Here is a 16,632-nt window from a genome sequence, read left to right on the forward strand (position 1 = left end):
GAAGTAAGGAGTCCAGTAATCAAGTGATTTAGAAACAGTGGTCCAAAGTATAGTGCAGACATTTTAAATTGGTTTATTTCAAATAGGGGTCCAAGATGTAGGTGAAACAAGTGTCGCTAGGGAGAATAGGGCTGCAGAGGAAGCATGGTTTGTAACCCTAACTGTGGATAGTTAGCGGTCTTTTCTGCGGAGTTAGCATGTAGCACTAATAATCCACTGAGACTTGTATAAAGTCTATAAAAAATGTTTAGAAATATGCAGCACCAGTCGTCTTATTACTCACTAGTAGGTGCTTCAATAAACTACCTACAAAACCTAAATACCATTCCTTTCATTTCAAAAATGAGCGCTCGAATAAAATGTTTTCTCACTTGAATTTTTGTTAAAGCGCTTATGTTAATGGTGATGGAGGAGGAAGACGGTGGGAGAGAGGAGGGTTACTAACAAATATCTGATTGTACTCAGGGGTAATGGCCTCTGAAAGGGTGGGAACCACTGTTTTGACAATATTTGTCTCCTCGACGACGACGACGCAACCTAAGCGTCAGATCTCAACTAATTTACATCGCACTACAGTTTGTGTCGGTAGTACTAGGTCTTACATTTGCTGGTGTGGTGTTGCAGGAGGCATGCAGTAGCGACAACATCGTCGACATGAACACGACAGCCGCCGCCCCCGCACCTCCGCTCTTTCCTATGGCTGTGCCAAGTGCGGCACCCGCCTGGCATCTGCCGCACTTCTCTCCCAGCACCACCGCCCACGTCGTGAGTATCTCTCTCTCTCTCTCTCTCTCTCTCTCTCTCTCTCTTTGTCTTTGTGTGTGTGTGTGTGTGTGTGTGTGTGTGTGTGTGTGTGTGTGTGTGTGTGTGTGTTTTAACTTGTCGCCCTCTTCGCTTTAGCTTCCCTTCCCGCCCTCTTCGCTTTAGGTTCCCTTCCCGCCCTCTTCGCTTTAGCTTCCCTTCCCGCCCTCTTCGCTTTAGCTTCCCTTCCCGCCCTCTTCGCTTTAGCTTCCCTTCCCGCCCTCTTCGCTTTAGCTTCCCTTCCCGCCCTCTTCGTCTGTTTCGTGTTCGGTTAGCTTGACGCATTACTTTGTTCGTCAGAAGCAAGAGCCTTCTGATGGCGAGGCCGCGGATCGGCACGACGACTCCGGCATCTCGCCCGGGCGCAGCGCCAGTGCGAGTGGAAGCAGCGGCGGGCCTTCGCCAGAGCGCGAGGATCCCGGACCCTCGCAACATCACCACTACTTCCAGCACCAGCAACAGATGCTGTCGTCTCCGCCACCCAACCCGAACGGCCACTACTTGGAGCGGCTGGACAATACGCCGACCCAGACACAGCACAACGCTTACTACTACAATCACCACCAGCAGCAGCAGAACGGCCGCGGACAACCCCTGCCGCAGGAGCCATACTATCAGCAGCAGCAACAGCAGCAGCAGCAGCAGCAGGAACAATCAGACAGTTCTGCACAATTCCAGCTTGGCAGGTAAACATTCGAACCAACAATAGATAATTTTTTTTTCTCTTTCGTCTCCTTGGTATTAGCTGTTTTTCCGCTACACATACGCTTCTTTTTCTCCGTTTCTTTTGCGAATCTCCACTGTTGATTAGCTGATCCTCCCCTACGCGTGTATAACTTGACTTTCTTGTGTTGCAGTCCCGCACGCGAGCCGCTGCCACGGGCCGTCCCGCAGTCTCCGCAACTGCGGACGCCGCCGCCAGCGGGCAGCGCGCAGGCCAAGCAGGAGCCGGCCAGCCCGCCGGAAGGCAGTTCGTCGCCTGGCCAGCCGCCGCAAGCGTCCTCCGCCGTCTCGCAGGCTGACGAGAACTCTTCTAGCTCATCACACTCCTCCACGGAAGGCGAGGGCGCCCTGCGGCGCCTGCAGGCGGCTGTCGAGACGATGGGAATGGTCAACGGCAACGCAGACGGCGGCACCACCTACGAGTGTCCCGTCTGCACCGTGCGCACCCAAGACAAGTATGTATCAACCAATAAAACTGAGATATTCATTTTCTTATGCAATCTGCTTTGCGTTTAGCGTATAACTAATCACTTGAGATGCGAACCTTTGGTTTTTCTCGACCCAGTTGAGATATTGATTCCATATTTATGCACACTAGTCCAACTGGCCAAGCCGCTCTCTTCAGGTGCTGCTAGCTGTGTACTTGGTGCGTAGCCTTCAACCAGATTCTGAAATATTGGTGCTGATCCGTCCTGCCCACCCCTGTTGATACCAGAATTAAATTCCCAGCGCTCTCTACGCTCTTTTGCCAGCCGGAGTGGCCGAGCGGTTCTAGGCGCTTCAGTCTGGAATCGCGCGACCGCTACGGTCGCAGGTTAGATCCTGCCTCGGGCATGAATGTGTGTGATGTCCTTAGGTTAGTTAGGTTTAATTAGTTCTAAGTTGTAGGGGACTGATGATGACCTCAGATGTTAAGTCCAATAGTGCTCAGAGCCATTCTACGCTCTTTCGTGCTCTTCTGAGCTCACATTACTGGTATATGAAACGCACGCTGCATTCGCATTTTCCAGCTCTCGTGAATCAGGTTCTCGGCGATTTCTGAAAATTGAGTGGCTATTTATTAACATATTAGCGGCCAGCTCATTCACCAGAGCTAGAAAATGCTGATAAAAGCGCGTGTCATGAAATAACAGTGCGGGATCTGAAAAACAAATAAGTACAATGGTCGTAGCTGGTGCCGGAAGTGGAATTTGGCTACAAAAAGCAGTGCCACACCAACATTGCTTCAGTCTGTTTAGAGTTGAGGCAGCGAGTACGCACAACACAGCTCGCGCACCTGAGAACTGCGAGTGGGCCGGTAGGCAAAATTTGAACATAAAAATTCAATCAACAAGTAAACTGAACGCCCGAAGACACACCATTAATCACTCGAGAGTTTAAATCTGGCGAGTGTATTTCGTGAGAATTAGACGTAATTGTTGGATACTGTAGCAGCGTGGACAGTGCAATGTTTATCTGTGGCAGGGAGCAGTTCCAAGCTCACCTGGGAACGCACTACGAGCCGCGGTGTCCTTCCTGCGATCACGTGGCGTCCACTGTAGAGAATCTACGCGCACACATGCGTGAGGCGCACGCGCTGTCGCCGCCGCAAGATGACCCAGCTGAGACCAAAATAAATTCACAGGTAAGCGAATGCGACCGTCCTGAACATAGATATCGCTGAATGACACAAATTTCAGTCTTGATTGCTTTTATTTATTTGTACCATAAAACTTCACCCTTTTCATCTTATCAACCACATTAAACAAGACATCGATACACCAAACCGACCCGCAGTCCTATACTACTGATCTTTTTCAATGTGAGTCTCTTGCTGGTATAAAGCAAAATGCGTAAAGTTGTACGGAATATGTAAATAAAAGCTATCAAGATTTATAACAGTTGTTGCGTCAATCTGCTGGTACGTTTTCAACTACCAACTCTTCGTGTGAACATTAAGACTACAAAGGCTTTTCTTAAAGTAGACATCCATATGCAGGATGCCCCCCAAAACAATCACGAACAAACTTCAGGGACAGGTTCCTCATGCAGAAATAAGTAAAGTCTACAAAAAGAGAACTCTAAAATGCATACATTAAGAAGTACGAGCACTTTTTCATCTTCGCTAGTGCGAAACACCTTCCCCCGAACAAGAGATCATAGTTCTTAAATTATGGATTTTAGAGAACATGTTTCCTTGCCTTTTTTCCTTGTTTTGGTCAATACTTTCTCTTCCTAAAATACAAAAAGCAAAGAGCTTGCAGTAGAAGAGATGTTTCAAAGTATCTAAGATGAACCAGTGTTGATCTCTTCAGGTATGCGCTTTAGAGCCCTTGTTTGCTAGAGTTTTTTCTTGTTTTAGTATAAGGAAACTGTCCCTGAAGACTAACACCCTGTACTGGCTTCAAAAGAGATCACATTTTACTTGCAGAAAAACTACATGCAACATTAGGGGATTTCTTTTTTCACTTAATACAGATCAAAACTGCAATTAGCACAGCTCTTTACATTTTCGTGGACACACCATCCCATCCCATCCCATCCCATCCCCCCCCCCCCGAGAAAACGGGTGACTTTGACCAAAATGTGACGTCTGTGTGTAAGCAGTACTGCAAAACACTAGCATCACGGCTGTATCAGTCATACTCACTTCGATGCGCTGAGTTGCCGGCATTATCTACCACAAGGGTGAAAACAGGAATAAAACAAGCAATTAATTTACCAATAATTTTTTGTATATTTTAAAGTTAGTTTAATGCTTGTAATAGTGATATCTCAGATTTTATCGGCCTAACTGATTAATGGTGTGCTTCCGGGTGTTTTGTTGCGTTGTTTGCATTTTATGCACAGTATTAGTATGGTCGACCCAGCCGTCTTCAGGTGCTGAGAGTTTTGCTGTTGTGTACTCGCTACATGGACTCCAACCAGCCCGATGAGCAGCGAGTACGCATAACAGCAAAACTAGGCTGGGTCGGTAGTCGAAATATTTTGCATAAAATGGTAACAACTTGGGAGAACACCAGGAAGCACATTCGTATTTGCACAACAGAATTACAAATAAAGGATGGTGTGATATTGTTTACAGTGAGAAATACAGAGTTTCGGTGTCAAACCTGCTGTCCACCATACGCAGTTATGAACACTTCTCATCTGACTCGGATAAACGTGAATTTAAAAATTTGAAACCTTTGATTTCAAATTTGTTTCATGAAGGCTGAGTAGAATACGTAACATACTTTCCATTTCAGTCACCAGCAGGACATCATCGGACGATATACAAATATTATCACATCCCCAGTTAGTTTTGTAAGTGTCGGGAAATGTTACATCGGTCCACTGCACTTAATCAAACCCTTGAAGTAGGAATTTGCGTCCTTTCGCTGTATATCTCTGGAAATGACAAAATGATGGAAGAAGACACATTGCTTTAAAATATAACGAAATATCTTCGCATTGTCAGATGTGAATCATGCCTGGTGGATTGTCTTAAAAATTTTGTATTATGCAGACGAAGATAGTATGCACATCCTTACGAAGTGTTCAGCGAGGAATAAGGACGACACATCCTTCAGTACAGAATTGTCATTTTAAAGTATACATGGATTTCGTGTGCTACTTAATTCCTTCTAGAGTAAAAATAACAGCTTCGGAGACAAAGCTTGTTGTGATTTCCTGAACGGTGGCCTTTTCGGCAATAGACGTGCCACTTTCTGCGCAAATTTTGCTACATTTCGCGTTCTTCATATGTACTGTCGACGATAAAACGCAGCGAATTAAGAATGGAATTTCAACGTGTACATCAACTTAAAATTTAAGTTTTTTTGGAGGGGGTGTCAGTTTTTAGAATTCAGGTTATTGCCTTAAAAACTAATAAATTATTTCCATAAAATCTTTAGAACGACACTAGTAGTCACAAGATAGAATAATCAACGAATTATTTAATATAACAGTAGTACCATAAAAAGTGAATGTTGATCATTTCATAATTATTATGAGAGAACTTTATGAAACTCAAACTGCAATAAATAAATGTCACATTTCCCGAAACTTTAGCACAACAAATTGTAGCCTATCAACAAAGATGATGCGGTTAAGAGAGTTTTGATAACAGGCTTCAATGAAGCAATAGATTTTCATATCAACGAAGGTTAAATATGAAAATCACTAATAACGGCAATTTGTCTACGCAAACTTATATAATCTAACACGCCACCTCTTACGATAGTTTCTTGCAGCCAATCACAGCACAGGAAACGTGCGCCATACAGACGCCTTTCTGGCGGTATACCAAAACAGCGAAAACATTTATTCAACATTACTATATTGTATTGTGAAATGAATTTTGTAGTGGCAGTCTGATCTGTAGCTTAGGCCGATGTTAGGTTGAAAGGCAAAATTTGGTTTGAAACAAGGATGTAAGATCAACGATAAATGTACCATCGATGCCATCATTAGACACGAAGCTAAATCTCGAATTGGGAAAGGAACTCGTTAATGTTCTTTCGAAGGAACCACCCATCATAGGCCTTCATAGACATAGGGAAATAGCAAAAAACGTAATTCTGGAGGGCCGGACGGGGATTGGAACCACCGTCCACGGGAATGTCCAACGTATTAACAGCTGCACCACATCGCTCTGTAAGAAGCCATCACACGACTCATTCAGCATGAAGCAAATTCTTCAATCATGAGGGGTGGGAAGCAGAATAATAGACAGGAGCCCTTTGAACATAGCAAAGCGTGCTGAATAGGCTTCGGGTAAAGCAAAAAGTGTTGCAGAAGGAGTCGTCACTATCCAGTTCATCAGGTGTCTCGAAGATAATGATTGAGTGAAGTCACGTACTCTGCGCTGGAATTGGCAGATAGAAGTAACCGAGCAGGTGCCTTTTTGGATTACGTTTCTTGTGAATCATAAGTGCCCTATTTGGTCGTTTCAGCATTTAAAATTGTATACAACGAAAACCTAATATTTCATTGTTTCACTGTCTCTTACCACTTATTTCACCACAGACAACGTCGAACTGCATAGCGGTTCGGATTCAAAGTTAAACTGTGTCAAAACTGCAATTAGCTAGGTAAGTTAGTTGAGGCTGGAGGAAAGTACTGGATATTTCCTCTAATAGAATCATGCCTAGTGCTGGGTGTACGAACCGGCATACGTGTTGAGAGCTTTACGGTTTTACTCACTGAAAATCTCTCATTAATGCTTTTGGGAAGATTTATGCCAAATAATCGAGAAATATAACGTCAATCAATCGTAAGGTTACCCTTAACGTTCTTTATTTGGCGGTCCCGTCTTCCTACTAGTGTACTAGAAAGCGTCCCTGGATTGGTCAGTATTCAGGGCTACGACAGGAACGATCATTCGAAGAAAAAAGTCTAGTAAACTCGGGCTCTGAAATGCATACCTTCAGAGCTATGAGTAGTTCTCCAGTAAATGACGTTCCACAATAACGAAGACGTCGTACTGGTATGCATTACAGAGCTTGCGCCGCGCGGGATTAGCCGAGCGGTCAGGCGCTGCAGTCATGGACCGTGCGGCTGGTCCCGGCGGAGTTCTCTCTCGGGCATGGGTGTGTGTGTTTGTTCTTAGGATAAATGGCTCTGAGCACTATGGGACTTAACTGCTGAGGTCATCAGTCCCCTAGAATTTAGAACTACTTAAACCTAACTAACCTAAGGACGTCAGACACATCCATGCTCGAGGCAGGATTCGAACCTGCGACCGTAGCGGTCGCGCGGTTCCAGACTGTAGCGCCTAGAACTGCTCCGCCAACCCGGCCGGCTCTTAGGATAATTTAGGTTAAGTAGTGTGTAAGCTTAGGGACTGATGACCTTAGCAGTTAAGTCCCATAAGATTTCACACACATTTGAACGTTTTTGAACAGAGCTTAGCTTAGAATAGGATTTGTTCTACGGTATTGAAGTAGCAGTGATCACAGCACTTGAGGAACGCATTTAGCAGCCAATGCTTATTGAACACTTTTGCTTAGAATGATCGTTTCAGTCATATTCTAAAAATGGCCCTGAGCACTATGGGACTTAACAGCTTTGGTCATCAGTCCCCTAGAACTTAGAACTACTTAAACCTAACTAACCTAAGGACATCACACAACACCCAGCCATCACGAGGCAGAGAAAATCCCTGACCCCGCCGGGAATCGAAGCCGGGAACCCGGGCGTGGGAAGCGAGAACGCTACCGCACGACCACGAGATGCGGGCAGTCATATTCTAGAATAATAATCGTTCCTCTTGGAACACCCTGTATTTTTAGTATTGTCTAATTTTTTGAGTCCTGCTAAAAGTGTGGGTCGATACTGTTGCAGGGCCGCGTGAAGACTTTCCGGTGCAAGCAGTGTGGCTTCGTGGCTGTGACGAAACTGGAGTTCTGGAAGCACTCTCGCTTGCACATCAAAGCGGAGAAACTGCTGACGTGCAATCGGTGCCCCTTCGTGACGGAGTACAAGCACCACCTCGAGTACCACCTGCGCAACCACTCGGGCTGGAAGCCTTTCCACTGCGACAAGTGTGACTACCAGTGCGTCAACAAGTCTATGCTCAACTCGCATCTCAAGTCGCACTCCAACATATACCAGTACCGGTGCGCCGACTGCACCTACGCCACCAAGTACTGCCACTCTCTCAAGCTGCACCTGCGCAAGTACCACCACACGCCGGACGTGGTGCTCAACCCGGACGGCTCGCCCAACCCGCTGCCCATCATAGACGTGTACGGCACGCGGCGCGGACCCAAACAGCGGCCTCGCACCACCACGCCGAAAAAGATGTCTGCGGCCGCGGCCGCGCCGCCGTCGGCATCTGCGCCCTCTCCGGCGTCTCCGCAGCCGCGAGCAGCCGTCCAACCGCGGCAGCCGCTGCCCCCGCCTCCGCCGCCAGCGCCACGCGCTGCCGCGCCGCCCCAGGGCGCAGCTGCACTGCCGCCGTTCGCGCCCGCAGCCTTCGCGCCGTTGGTGCGGCCCGGAGGAGCCGTCTTCTCGTTCGGCAACGTGGGTCTCGCGCCGTCTATGCCGGCCTTCCCGTACAACCCGGTGCCGCACAACGCGTCCGACGCCGCCGGCTACGACGCCTACTACGCCGCGGCGCACAGCAGCGGCTTCCCGTTCTTCGTCAACAATAACAACGATAACGAGAGCCCTCAGGACGCGGAGGCCAAGATGCAGGACTATATGGCGCGCATTCTCGTGGCTACTCAGCTGCAGGTTCCCAACGTGCCGCTGCCGCAGGTCGGTACTCCGCTGCCGGACCCGCTGGATCTGACAAAGCCGGAGTCTCCCTCGGCGGCAGCCGTCAGATCGCCGACACCGACACCGACGCCGTCTACGTCGGCGGCTGCGTCTGCTCTGCCACTGGAGGATGAGCCGACGCCGGTGCCCGTCCCGGCGGCTCCTTCCGCGACCAAGCACCGCCGAAAGGGCAAGGCTTACAAGCTGGAGCGCATTGCCATGAAGCTGCAGTACCACGCGGATGACGACAGCGCAGAGGACGAGCCAGAACGGAAGCTGTTCAAGGCGGAACTTCCACTCGATCCCGAGCCAGAGAAGGAACCGCAGCCCTCGAGCGACCGTCCAGATTCTTCGGAGGCAGAGGCGGACGACGGAGAAGACAGTTCGGAAGCTCAGCGCGACTTCTTCTGCGAGCACTGCGAAATCACTTTCCGCGACGTCATCATGTACTCTTTGCACAAGGGCTATCACGGCCTCAAAAACCCTTTCACCTGCAACGCCTGCGGTAAGGAGACAGCAGACCGTGTCGAGTTCTTCGTTCACATTGCTCGCTCGCCCCATTCCTAAACGCTAGTGTCCAGCAAAACAGCACCGTGAAATAAAGTGCTGTTCAATAGTGCTGTATACCTTCTAATGCAGACACCTCCGTAGCGGCATAAACGGACCAATTAGCTTAGCTATAAACAGTGCAAGCAGTTACAGTGCTCATATTTACAGCACTCGGAGGATATACTTAAATATGTGCGCCATGCTGCGGGCACTCCCTAATGTAAGATACCTACGCTAAGACTGAATGGACAATGGACAAGAACAGTGCCTTTATGTCTATAATGAACATTGCTCAATTATTTTGAAATACGTCTAGTCATTCCATTTTTGAGTTACCAACCAGATATAGCTTCGAATGCATCTGACGCTGATCGACTGTCGATTGGCTCTTTAGTCAGCATGGAAAGCAATTTAAATGAGTGCAATTTATTATATTTTTTATTATTTTAGATAGTTTTTTGATACAGTCAGATATAATTTTGTTATAGTATAATAGACGTATTTTCAGCAGCTGCTACAGTTTTTTTAGGATTTGTCTCCCTCCTTGAACGATATTGACACTAAATGCACCAAAGAGAGAACTTTCACTATGTAATAAGAGTGCTGCAGACGATGAAGCGGTCTAGATTTAAGATTAATCAGCTGAAAGACGACGAATATTATCAGTTTCTCAGTGTTCCAAAACTATAAAATGCATATCACTTGCTCTGATTGTTAATGGGAACAAAGTCACTTTGTAGTTGACAGAATTTTTTTGCAAGTTGTATTTCATTTGGAGAAACCAGACTTAAAAGGTATAAGAATGAGAAGTCGAAGCAATAATGAGATAAATGAGCACGTAGTTTTTGAATACGTGCAAATGTATTTTTAATATTGGAGTCGAGAGAATTTTCTGTGTTTTCATACAATAAGACACGCCAACTTAAGAACAGCAAACGGGTCAGACAATGAATATTTTTATATGGCAATGCAAAAAATTTGAGATGGAAGAGTCACTTCTTTGAAAGATATTAGTTGTGCTAGAGGAAGGTTCAATTTGGAATGCTGGTTTCACTGAGATGTTGATAAAGGACTGACTGAACCAAGAGGTGTACGTACATGTGAAACCCTATTTTGATATCAAACTAGCAATAAGCCATATTTTTATATTAAATGTGATATTTATGTTCTGTTGTATCTCATAAAGATAAGATATTATAAATGTTGGTGTGTCTCTTCTAGAATGTATTGTCATCTGTGTAACAATAAAGTACATGACAAATAACATGTGAAATTTATATTGCTTCCTCTCCATTCCATTCAAAGTTATCTTCATGTAAACTTTGCACTTTGAGAAATGTGTGCAGATTCTGAGGATGGTTACCAGTAGGATCTAGTATGAAGTACTGTTTAATCCCTTTACTGTTGCTAATATTGCCCAGCGAGTTCAGTGATAGTTGTGAATACATTTTACAGCAACATTCAGCTTGGCTCACTGCTTTACAACGTGGACACGGTTTAAGATTGGCTCTCAAGTAGTCAGTGAGGTAAGCAATTGTCTCCTCCAGTTGATTTGCTACTTTCTAGAAAGTTTGCAGTATTGCAAATTTATAAGAAGTACTATCATCAAATAAATACATCTCCAAAGTGAACTGACATTTTTCCTGTGACTGTTGTTAATGTTGACATACGTTATTCAGTAAATTAAAATTTTAAATAAATGGTATGATGTTGCTCATCAAACTGTCACTTGCAATTGCTGTTTTTTAACTATTGCAATCAGCTTTGAATCTGTTACAAAGAGTGTACCCAGGGTCTGAGCAGCAGAGGGCGCAGTCACCTCCTTCCCTCCCCCCCCCTCTTCCCGAATCGGTAGTCAGCATGCCTGTTGCCTTACAATATAGCTGTCTGTTGTTTCCCGTCGTACTATATACAAGAAAGAACTGCAACAACTCACTAATCCTCACAATATCTGGATGGGGAGCAGAGATTTTATGCCCACTTTTTGAAAATCCTGTAATTTAATCGGGTAATTTATATTTCAAAATTTTGAAGAAAAATGATTTCTTCCAGCAAATTCTGTAATTGTTTCAAATTTTTCAGTAAAACGTAACCCAAAAATTTAAGTCTCGATAGTGGATGTGACTTCTCACAACAAATGTCAGACATTTTCAGGATCCTTCCTACACATCAAGAGATTTCAAAATTACTTTGTTAATAGAAAAAATTTAAAATGTTTGTGGTGCTCATAAACTACTCCTTGAAAATAGATGTTCTGAAAAATGTGTTAATATTGCTAGGGTTAATATCTGACAACGATAAACAGTCAGAATGAACACAACACACTGAAATAAAAAATGCAAACTCTCCACTATACATGGCTTCTAAAATTTAAACAAGTTCACGGTTTCTAGCTGCCTCTAAAGCCTGTACCATCTGGGAAGCGCTCCAAAAGTGTCAAAGGCTCTCGTAATCCGTATTTAACTTCTTTCTCTAGATTGTTGACGGTAAAATAGAATTAGTTACAATAGATCGTACAATAGTCTAATTACACACACAAAACAAAACTGAATACATATAACAATACAGCACGAAATTACGCAGTCATCGGACACAATATTAAAATGATGTTGAGCGTAGTTCCTTTTCAGAACGGAGATATAGTAAATTGTTCTCGCCATTTTTATAAAAAATTGTATATTTCATGTGAAAAGTAATGGAAATGGGCGTTTGGCGTCATTGGCCGGGAGGCCCCTTACGGGGCAGGTCCGGCCACCTTGGTGCAGGTCTTACTACATTCGACGCCACATTGGGCGACCTGCGCGCCGGATGGGGATGGAGACAACACAACACCCGGCCCAGCCGGGAATCGAACCCGGGCACCTTAGGACGGCAGTCCGTCACGGTGACTCTTTTCTATCATTCTGTTCTATATTGTTCGTTCAATTTGTTCGTGGCGAACGTCCAATTACACTCGTTCAGGTTGTTCGTTGATCCGTTTACTTAGCTTTTTTATTACAGAGGGCAGCTAAACCCTCGGGCCGAACAAACTGAGCTACCGTGCTGGCTAATAAATTTATAGCACTCAGCGCAATATGTACTTCTAACTTGGTTAGTACCGATCCGGATTCAAAAGAATGGTAAGTACGTACTTTATTTCATCACATTCACTAGGGAATCATTCATGATGGAAGTAAGTATTCTGTTGAAGTATGTAAGTGGTGTGGACTGTTTCTTATCCGTACAGCTACCTGAGGACGTGATTCATCTTTACTAGAAGGCTTGCTTTCAAGTCTACCATGGTATTTTCAACAAATCGTATAGCAGCGTTGACATTTCTGGTGCTAAGACCACTTAAGCGCTGTCTACTCTGCGGTTATGACGAGTGGATGGTAAGCTAGATGTTTACCTGTATTACATCAATGAATCGTGCTTTGCTTGTAGTACCTTGTATTGGAGATGAAAGCGCATGAATCACGTCATTTTTCCCTCGAATACAAATACCTGACAGCTCCACACCCCATCCAACAGACGGATTACCATAAAGTGGCGCATTCCCTCAATTTACGAGACAGAAATCGGATTAGTATCCAAACAAATATATACGATGTGATGAACAGGAAATTCACGCAACAACTTTTCTCACAGGAGCCCAGATACTGATAATGAAAATACCTTCTGCAACTCAAATTCTGACTGGTTACCTCTATCAAGTTACTCCATACCGGAGCACTTTGACCACCTCACCCATGAAGGGTTTCTAAGCAAAGTATGTATTCTTGACACCGAACTCGCTAATTTCGACAGACCGTATTTTTTGTGCTTTCTCTTTCAAAATTATCAAATCTGTAACTTTTAAAAACTTTAAAGTTATCATTGAATTAAACTAGCGACAACAATGTATTTCATTCATCTACAAAATTAACTAATTTAATCAGGCTGACTTAACATCCGAAAACGTATCAGTAGCAGTCCTCTTTGGATGCGAATTCTACAAACCAGTAACAGAGCATGAAAAAATACCTGTGCTATTATTTCACACCTAAATAAACTAGAAGCGATGGTGCGGTGCGGAAATAGAAAAAAATGAACTGAAATTTTTCTTATGATTTAAAATACAATTTTCAAAATTTACAACACATCTGAAAATTTTGCCAATTCTAAGGGAAGATGAAACGTGCATTACTGTTTGTCTTGTCGAAACCGAAGTCATTGCAGCTGAAGCATGAATTCTGACAAAACTAAGGTGGTATCGAAATTTTAGACAGATAATCCAAAACATTATTACCACCGCCTAATGGCTTGTTTGTAAGTGGCATTAGATGTCGCCACACAGATCATGTAATTCACCTAATGGGCTGCTGGACTGCGTACGCAGTGATGGCGGCGATCCAAGTGAGTTCCATAGGCTTTTCATCAGGTGAATTTGGTCGTAGAGGCATCAACGTGAGTTCACTATAATGCTCCTCAAACCTCTCTGTACATGAAGGGATGCAGGTGGTTCGCAGCTGTCAGCGTGTCTTAGAGTACTGCCATAGGTTCAAAATGGTTCTGAGCACTATGGGACTTAACTTCTGAGGTTATCAGTCTACTGCCATAGGTCCCACGCAAGCACTGGAGCATATCTCCCATGCCATAATACTCTGCCACCAGCCTGCGTCCGTGGCGCGCTGCAGGTTTCGAGCCGCCGTTCACCTCGACGACGGCATTTGTGGAAACGACTATCGACCTAGTGCAGCAAAATTATGATTCAACCGCAGAGACAAGTTTTCACTGATCGACGGTCGAATCTCGATGGTCCCGTGCCCAATGCAATCGTAATAGACAATGTCGGGTCAACATGTGAAAACGTAAGGCGGTCTGCTGGGAAGCACCATGTTCAAACAATGTGCGACGAAGGTGTGCTCCGAAACATTTGTGCGTGCACCAGCATTGTTTTGTTTCGGCAGAGACTCCACAGATCACCATCTATCCTACTTTACAGAGTAGACCAGCCTCTGAACCCCACGTTCTGTGAAGAGTCCTGGACGTCCAACCATTTAGCGCCTAGGTGCAGTTTCACTATCCTCCTGCCCCTTTCCGTAAATACCCTCGACAGCAGCATGTGAACATTCGACCAGCTCCGTTATCGACATACTCGTTCATAGCCTCTGCGTAATAATAATCTGCCCTTTGTCAAATTCGCTTACCTCAATGGATTTCCCCATCTGCAGACCCTTATCTTTGCTTGGGTTGCTCCCCTTACATAGAGGGTGACAATTATTTAACTACACTATGTGATTAAAAGTATCCCGACACAGGCTGAAAAGACTAACAAATTCGTGGCGCCCTCCATCGGTAATGCTGGAATTCAGAATGGTGTTCGCCCGCCTTTAGCCTTGATGACAGCTTCCACTCTCACGGGCATACGTTCAATCAGGTGCTGGAAGGTTTCTTGGGGAGTGGCAGCCCATTCTTCACGGAGTGTTGCACTGAGGAGAGGTTTCGATGTCGGTCGGTGAGGCCTGGCACGAAGTCGGAGTTCCAAAACATCCCAAAGGTGTTTTATAGGATTCAGGTCAGGACTCTGGGCAGGTCAGCCCATTACAGGGATGTTATTGACGTGTAACCACTCAACCACAAGCCGTGCATTATGAACAGGTGCTCGTTTGTGTTGAAAGATGCAATCGCCATTCCCGAATTTCTCTTCAACAGTGGGAAGCAAGAAGGTGCTTAAAACATCAATGTAGGCCTGTGCTGCAATAGTGCCACGCAAAACAACAAGGGGTGCAAGCCCCCTCCATGAAAAACAGGACCACGCCATAACATTACCGCCTCCGAATTTTACTGTTGGCACTACACACGCTGGCAGATGACGTTCACTGGGCATTCGCCATACCCACACCCTGCCATCGGATCACCACATTGTGTACCGTGATTCGTCACTCAACACAACGTGTTTCCACTATTCAATCGCCCATTGCTTACGCTCCTTACACCAAGCGAGGCGTCGTTTGGCGTTTACCGGCATGATGTGTGGCTTATGAGCAGTCACTCGACTATGAAACCAAAGTTTCCTTACTTCCCGCCTAGCTGTCCTAGTACTTGCAGTGGATCCTGATGCAGTTTGGAATTCCTGTGTGATAGTCTGGATAGATGTCTGCCTCTTACACATTAGACCCTCTTCAACTGTGGGTGGTCTCTGTCATTCAACAGACGAGGTTGGCCTGTACGCTTTTGTGCTGTACGTGTCCATTTAAGTTTCCACTTCACTATCACATCGGAAACAGTGGACCTAGGGATGTTTAGGAGTGTGGAAATCAAGCGTACAGACGTATGACACAAGTGACACCCAGTCACCTGACCACGTTCGAAGTCCGTGAGTTCCGCGAAGCGGCCCATTCTGCCCTCTCACGATTAATGGCTACTGAGGTCGCTGATGTGAAGTACCTGGCAGTAAGTGGCAACACAATGCACCTAATATGAAAAATATATGTTTTGCGGGGTGTACGGATACTTTTGATCACATAGTGTATATGAAAAAAATGTAAATTATTTACAAACTATGACGTGCACACAATTTATTCAACATGGAAACGTCACTACAGATATTCGGATTTAGGCTGACATGTTCGATGTGTCTGCCACTGTTGGCAATGATGTGGTGCACACAAATAGCGAAATTCTGCATCACCCGAAGTGTCGGAACATCGATGCTGTCGATGACCTCCTGAATGGCTGTTTTTAGCTCAGCATTGGTTTTGGGGTTATTGCTGTACACCCTGTCTTTAATATAGCCGCACAAAAAGTAGTCTCATATGTTCAGATACGAAGAATATGGCGGGCAAACGAGGCTCGTGCCAGTGGCCTCTTGGTACCCCAAAGTGCTTCGTTGGGGTCGAGCTCCGTCTTGCAGGAACCTCATCTTGTCGAAATCAGGGTCACTTTGAATGATGGGATGAAATCATCTTCCAAAATATTCACGTACCGTTCGGTAGTCATCGTGCCATTAAAAAATATCGCACAGATTATTAAGTGATTGGAAATTGCACACCACACAGTCACCCGTTGAGGGTGAAGAGATTTCTCGATCGCGAAATACGGATTCTCGGACCCCAAATGCGCCAATTTTGCTTATTGACGAACCCATCCAAATGAAAGCGGGCTTCGTCGCAAAACCCAACTATGCATGCGCATACTAATTCCCATCATACCCCGCGCACAATCGTGCAGTTCGAACGTCGTAACGCAAACCGTTCAGAAGTTATGATAATTTTATATAGTTGAACAATTGTCACCCTGTAGCCTACTCAATGTTACCGCGTCACGTGCTCACAACGCCACCAGGCGACATCCAACGTCACGGTAGGCAGTGAT

The 16,632-nt window shown here is 45.3% G+C and overlaps 1 protein-coding gene across 1 annotated transcript; it reads left to right on the forward strand.

The window, feature by feature from the left end:
• Positions 1 to 654: 654 nt before the first annotated feature.
• On the forward strand, positions 655 to 9,486 carry LOC126234455 (protein hunchback). Its single transcript, XM_049943148.1, has 5 exons — positions 655 to 765; positions 1,102 to 1,487; positions 1,659 to 1,979; positions 2,989 to 3,148; positions 7,831 to 9,486. Exons 1-5 carry the CDS (start codon positions 655 to 657, stop codon positions 9,313 to 9,315), a joined length of 2,463 nt encoding a protein of 820 aa, XP_049799105.1. The 3' UTR covers positions 9,316 to 9,486.
• Positions 9,487 to 16,632: the final 7,146 nt, after the last annotated feature.

The sequence above is a fragment of the Schistocerca nitens genome, chromosome 2, assembly GCF_023898315.1.
Source record: "Schistocerca nitens isolate TAMUIC-IGC-003100 chromosome 2, iqSchNite1.1, whole genome shotgun sequence".
In the NCBI taxonomy this organism is placed as follows: Eukaryota; Metazoa; Arthropoda; class Insecta; order Orthoptera; family Acrididae; genus Schistocerca; species Schistocerca nitens.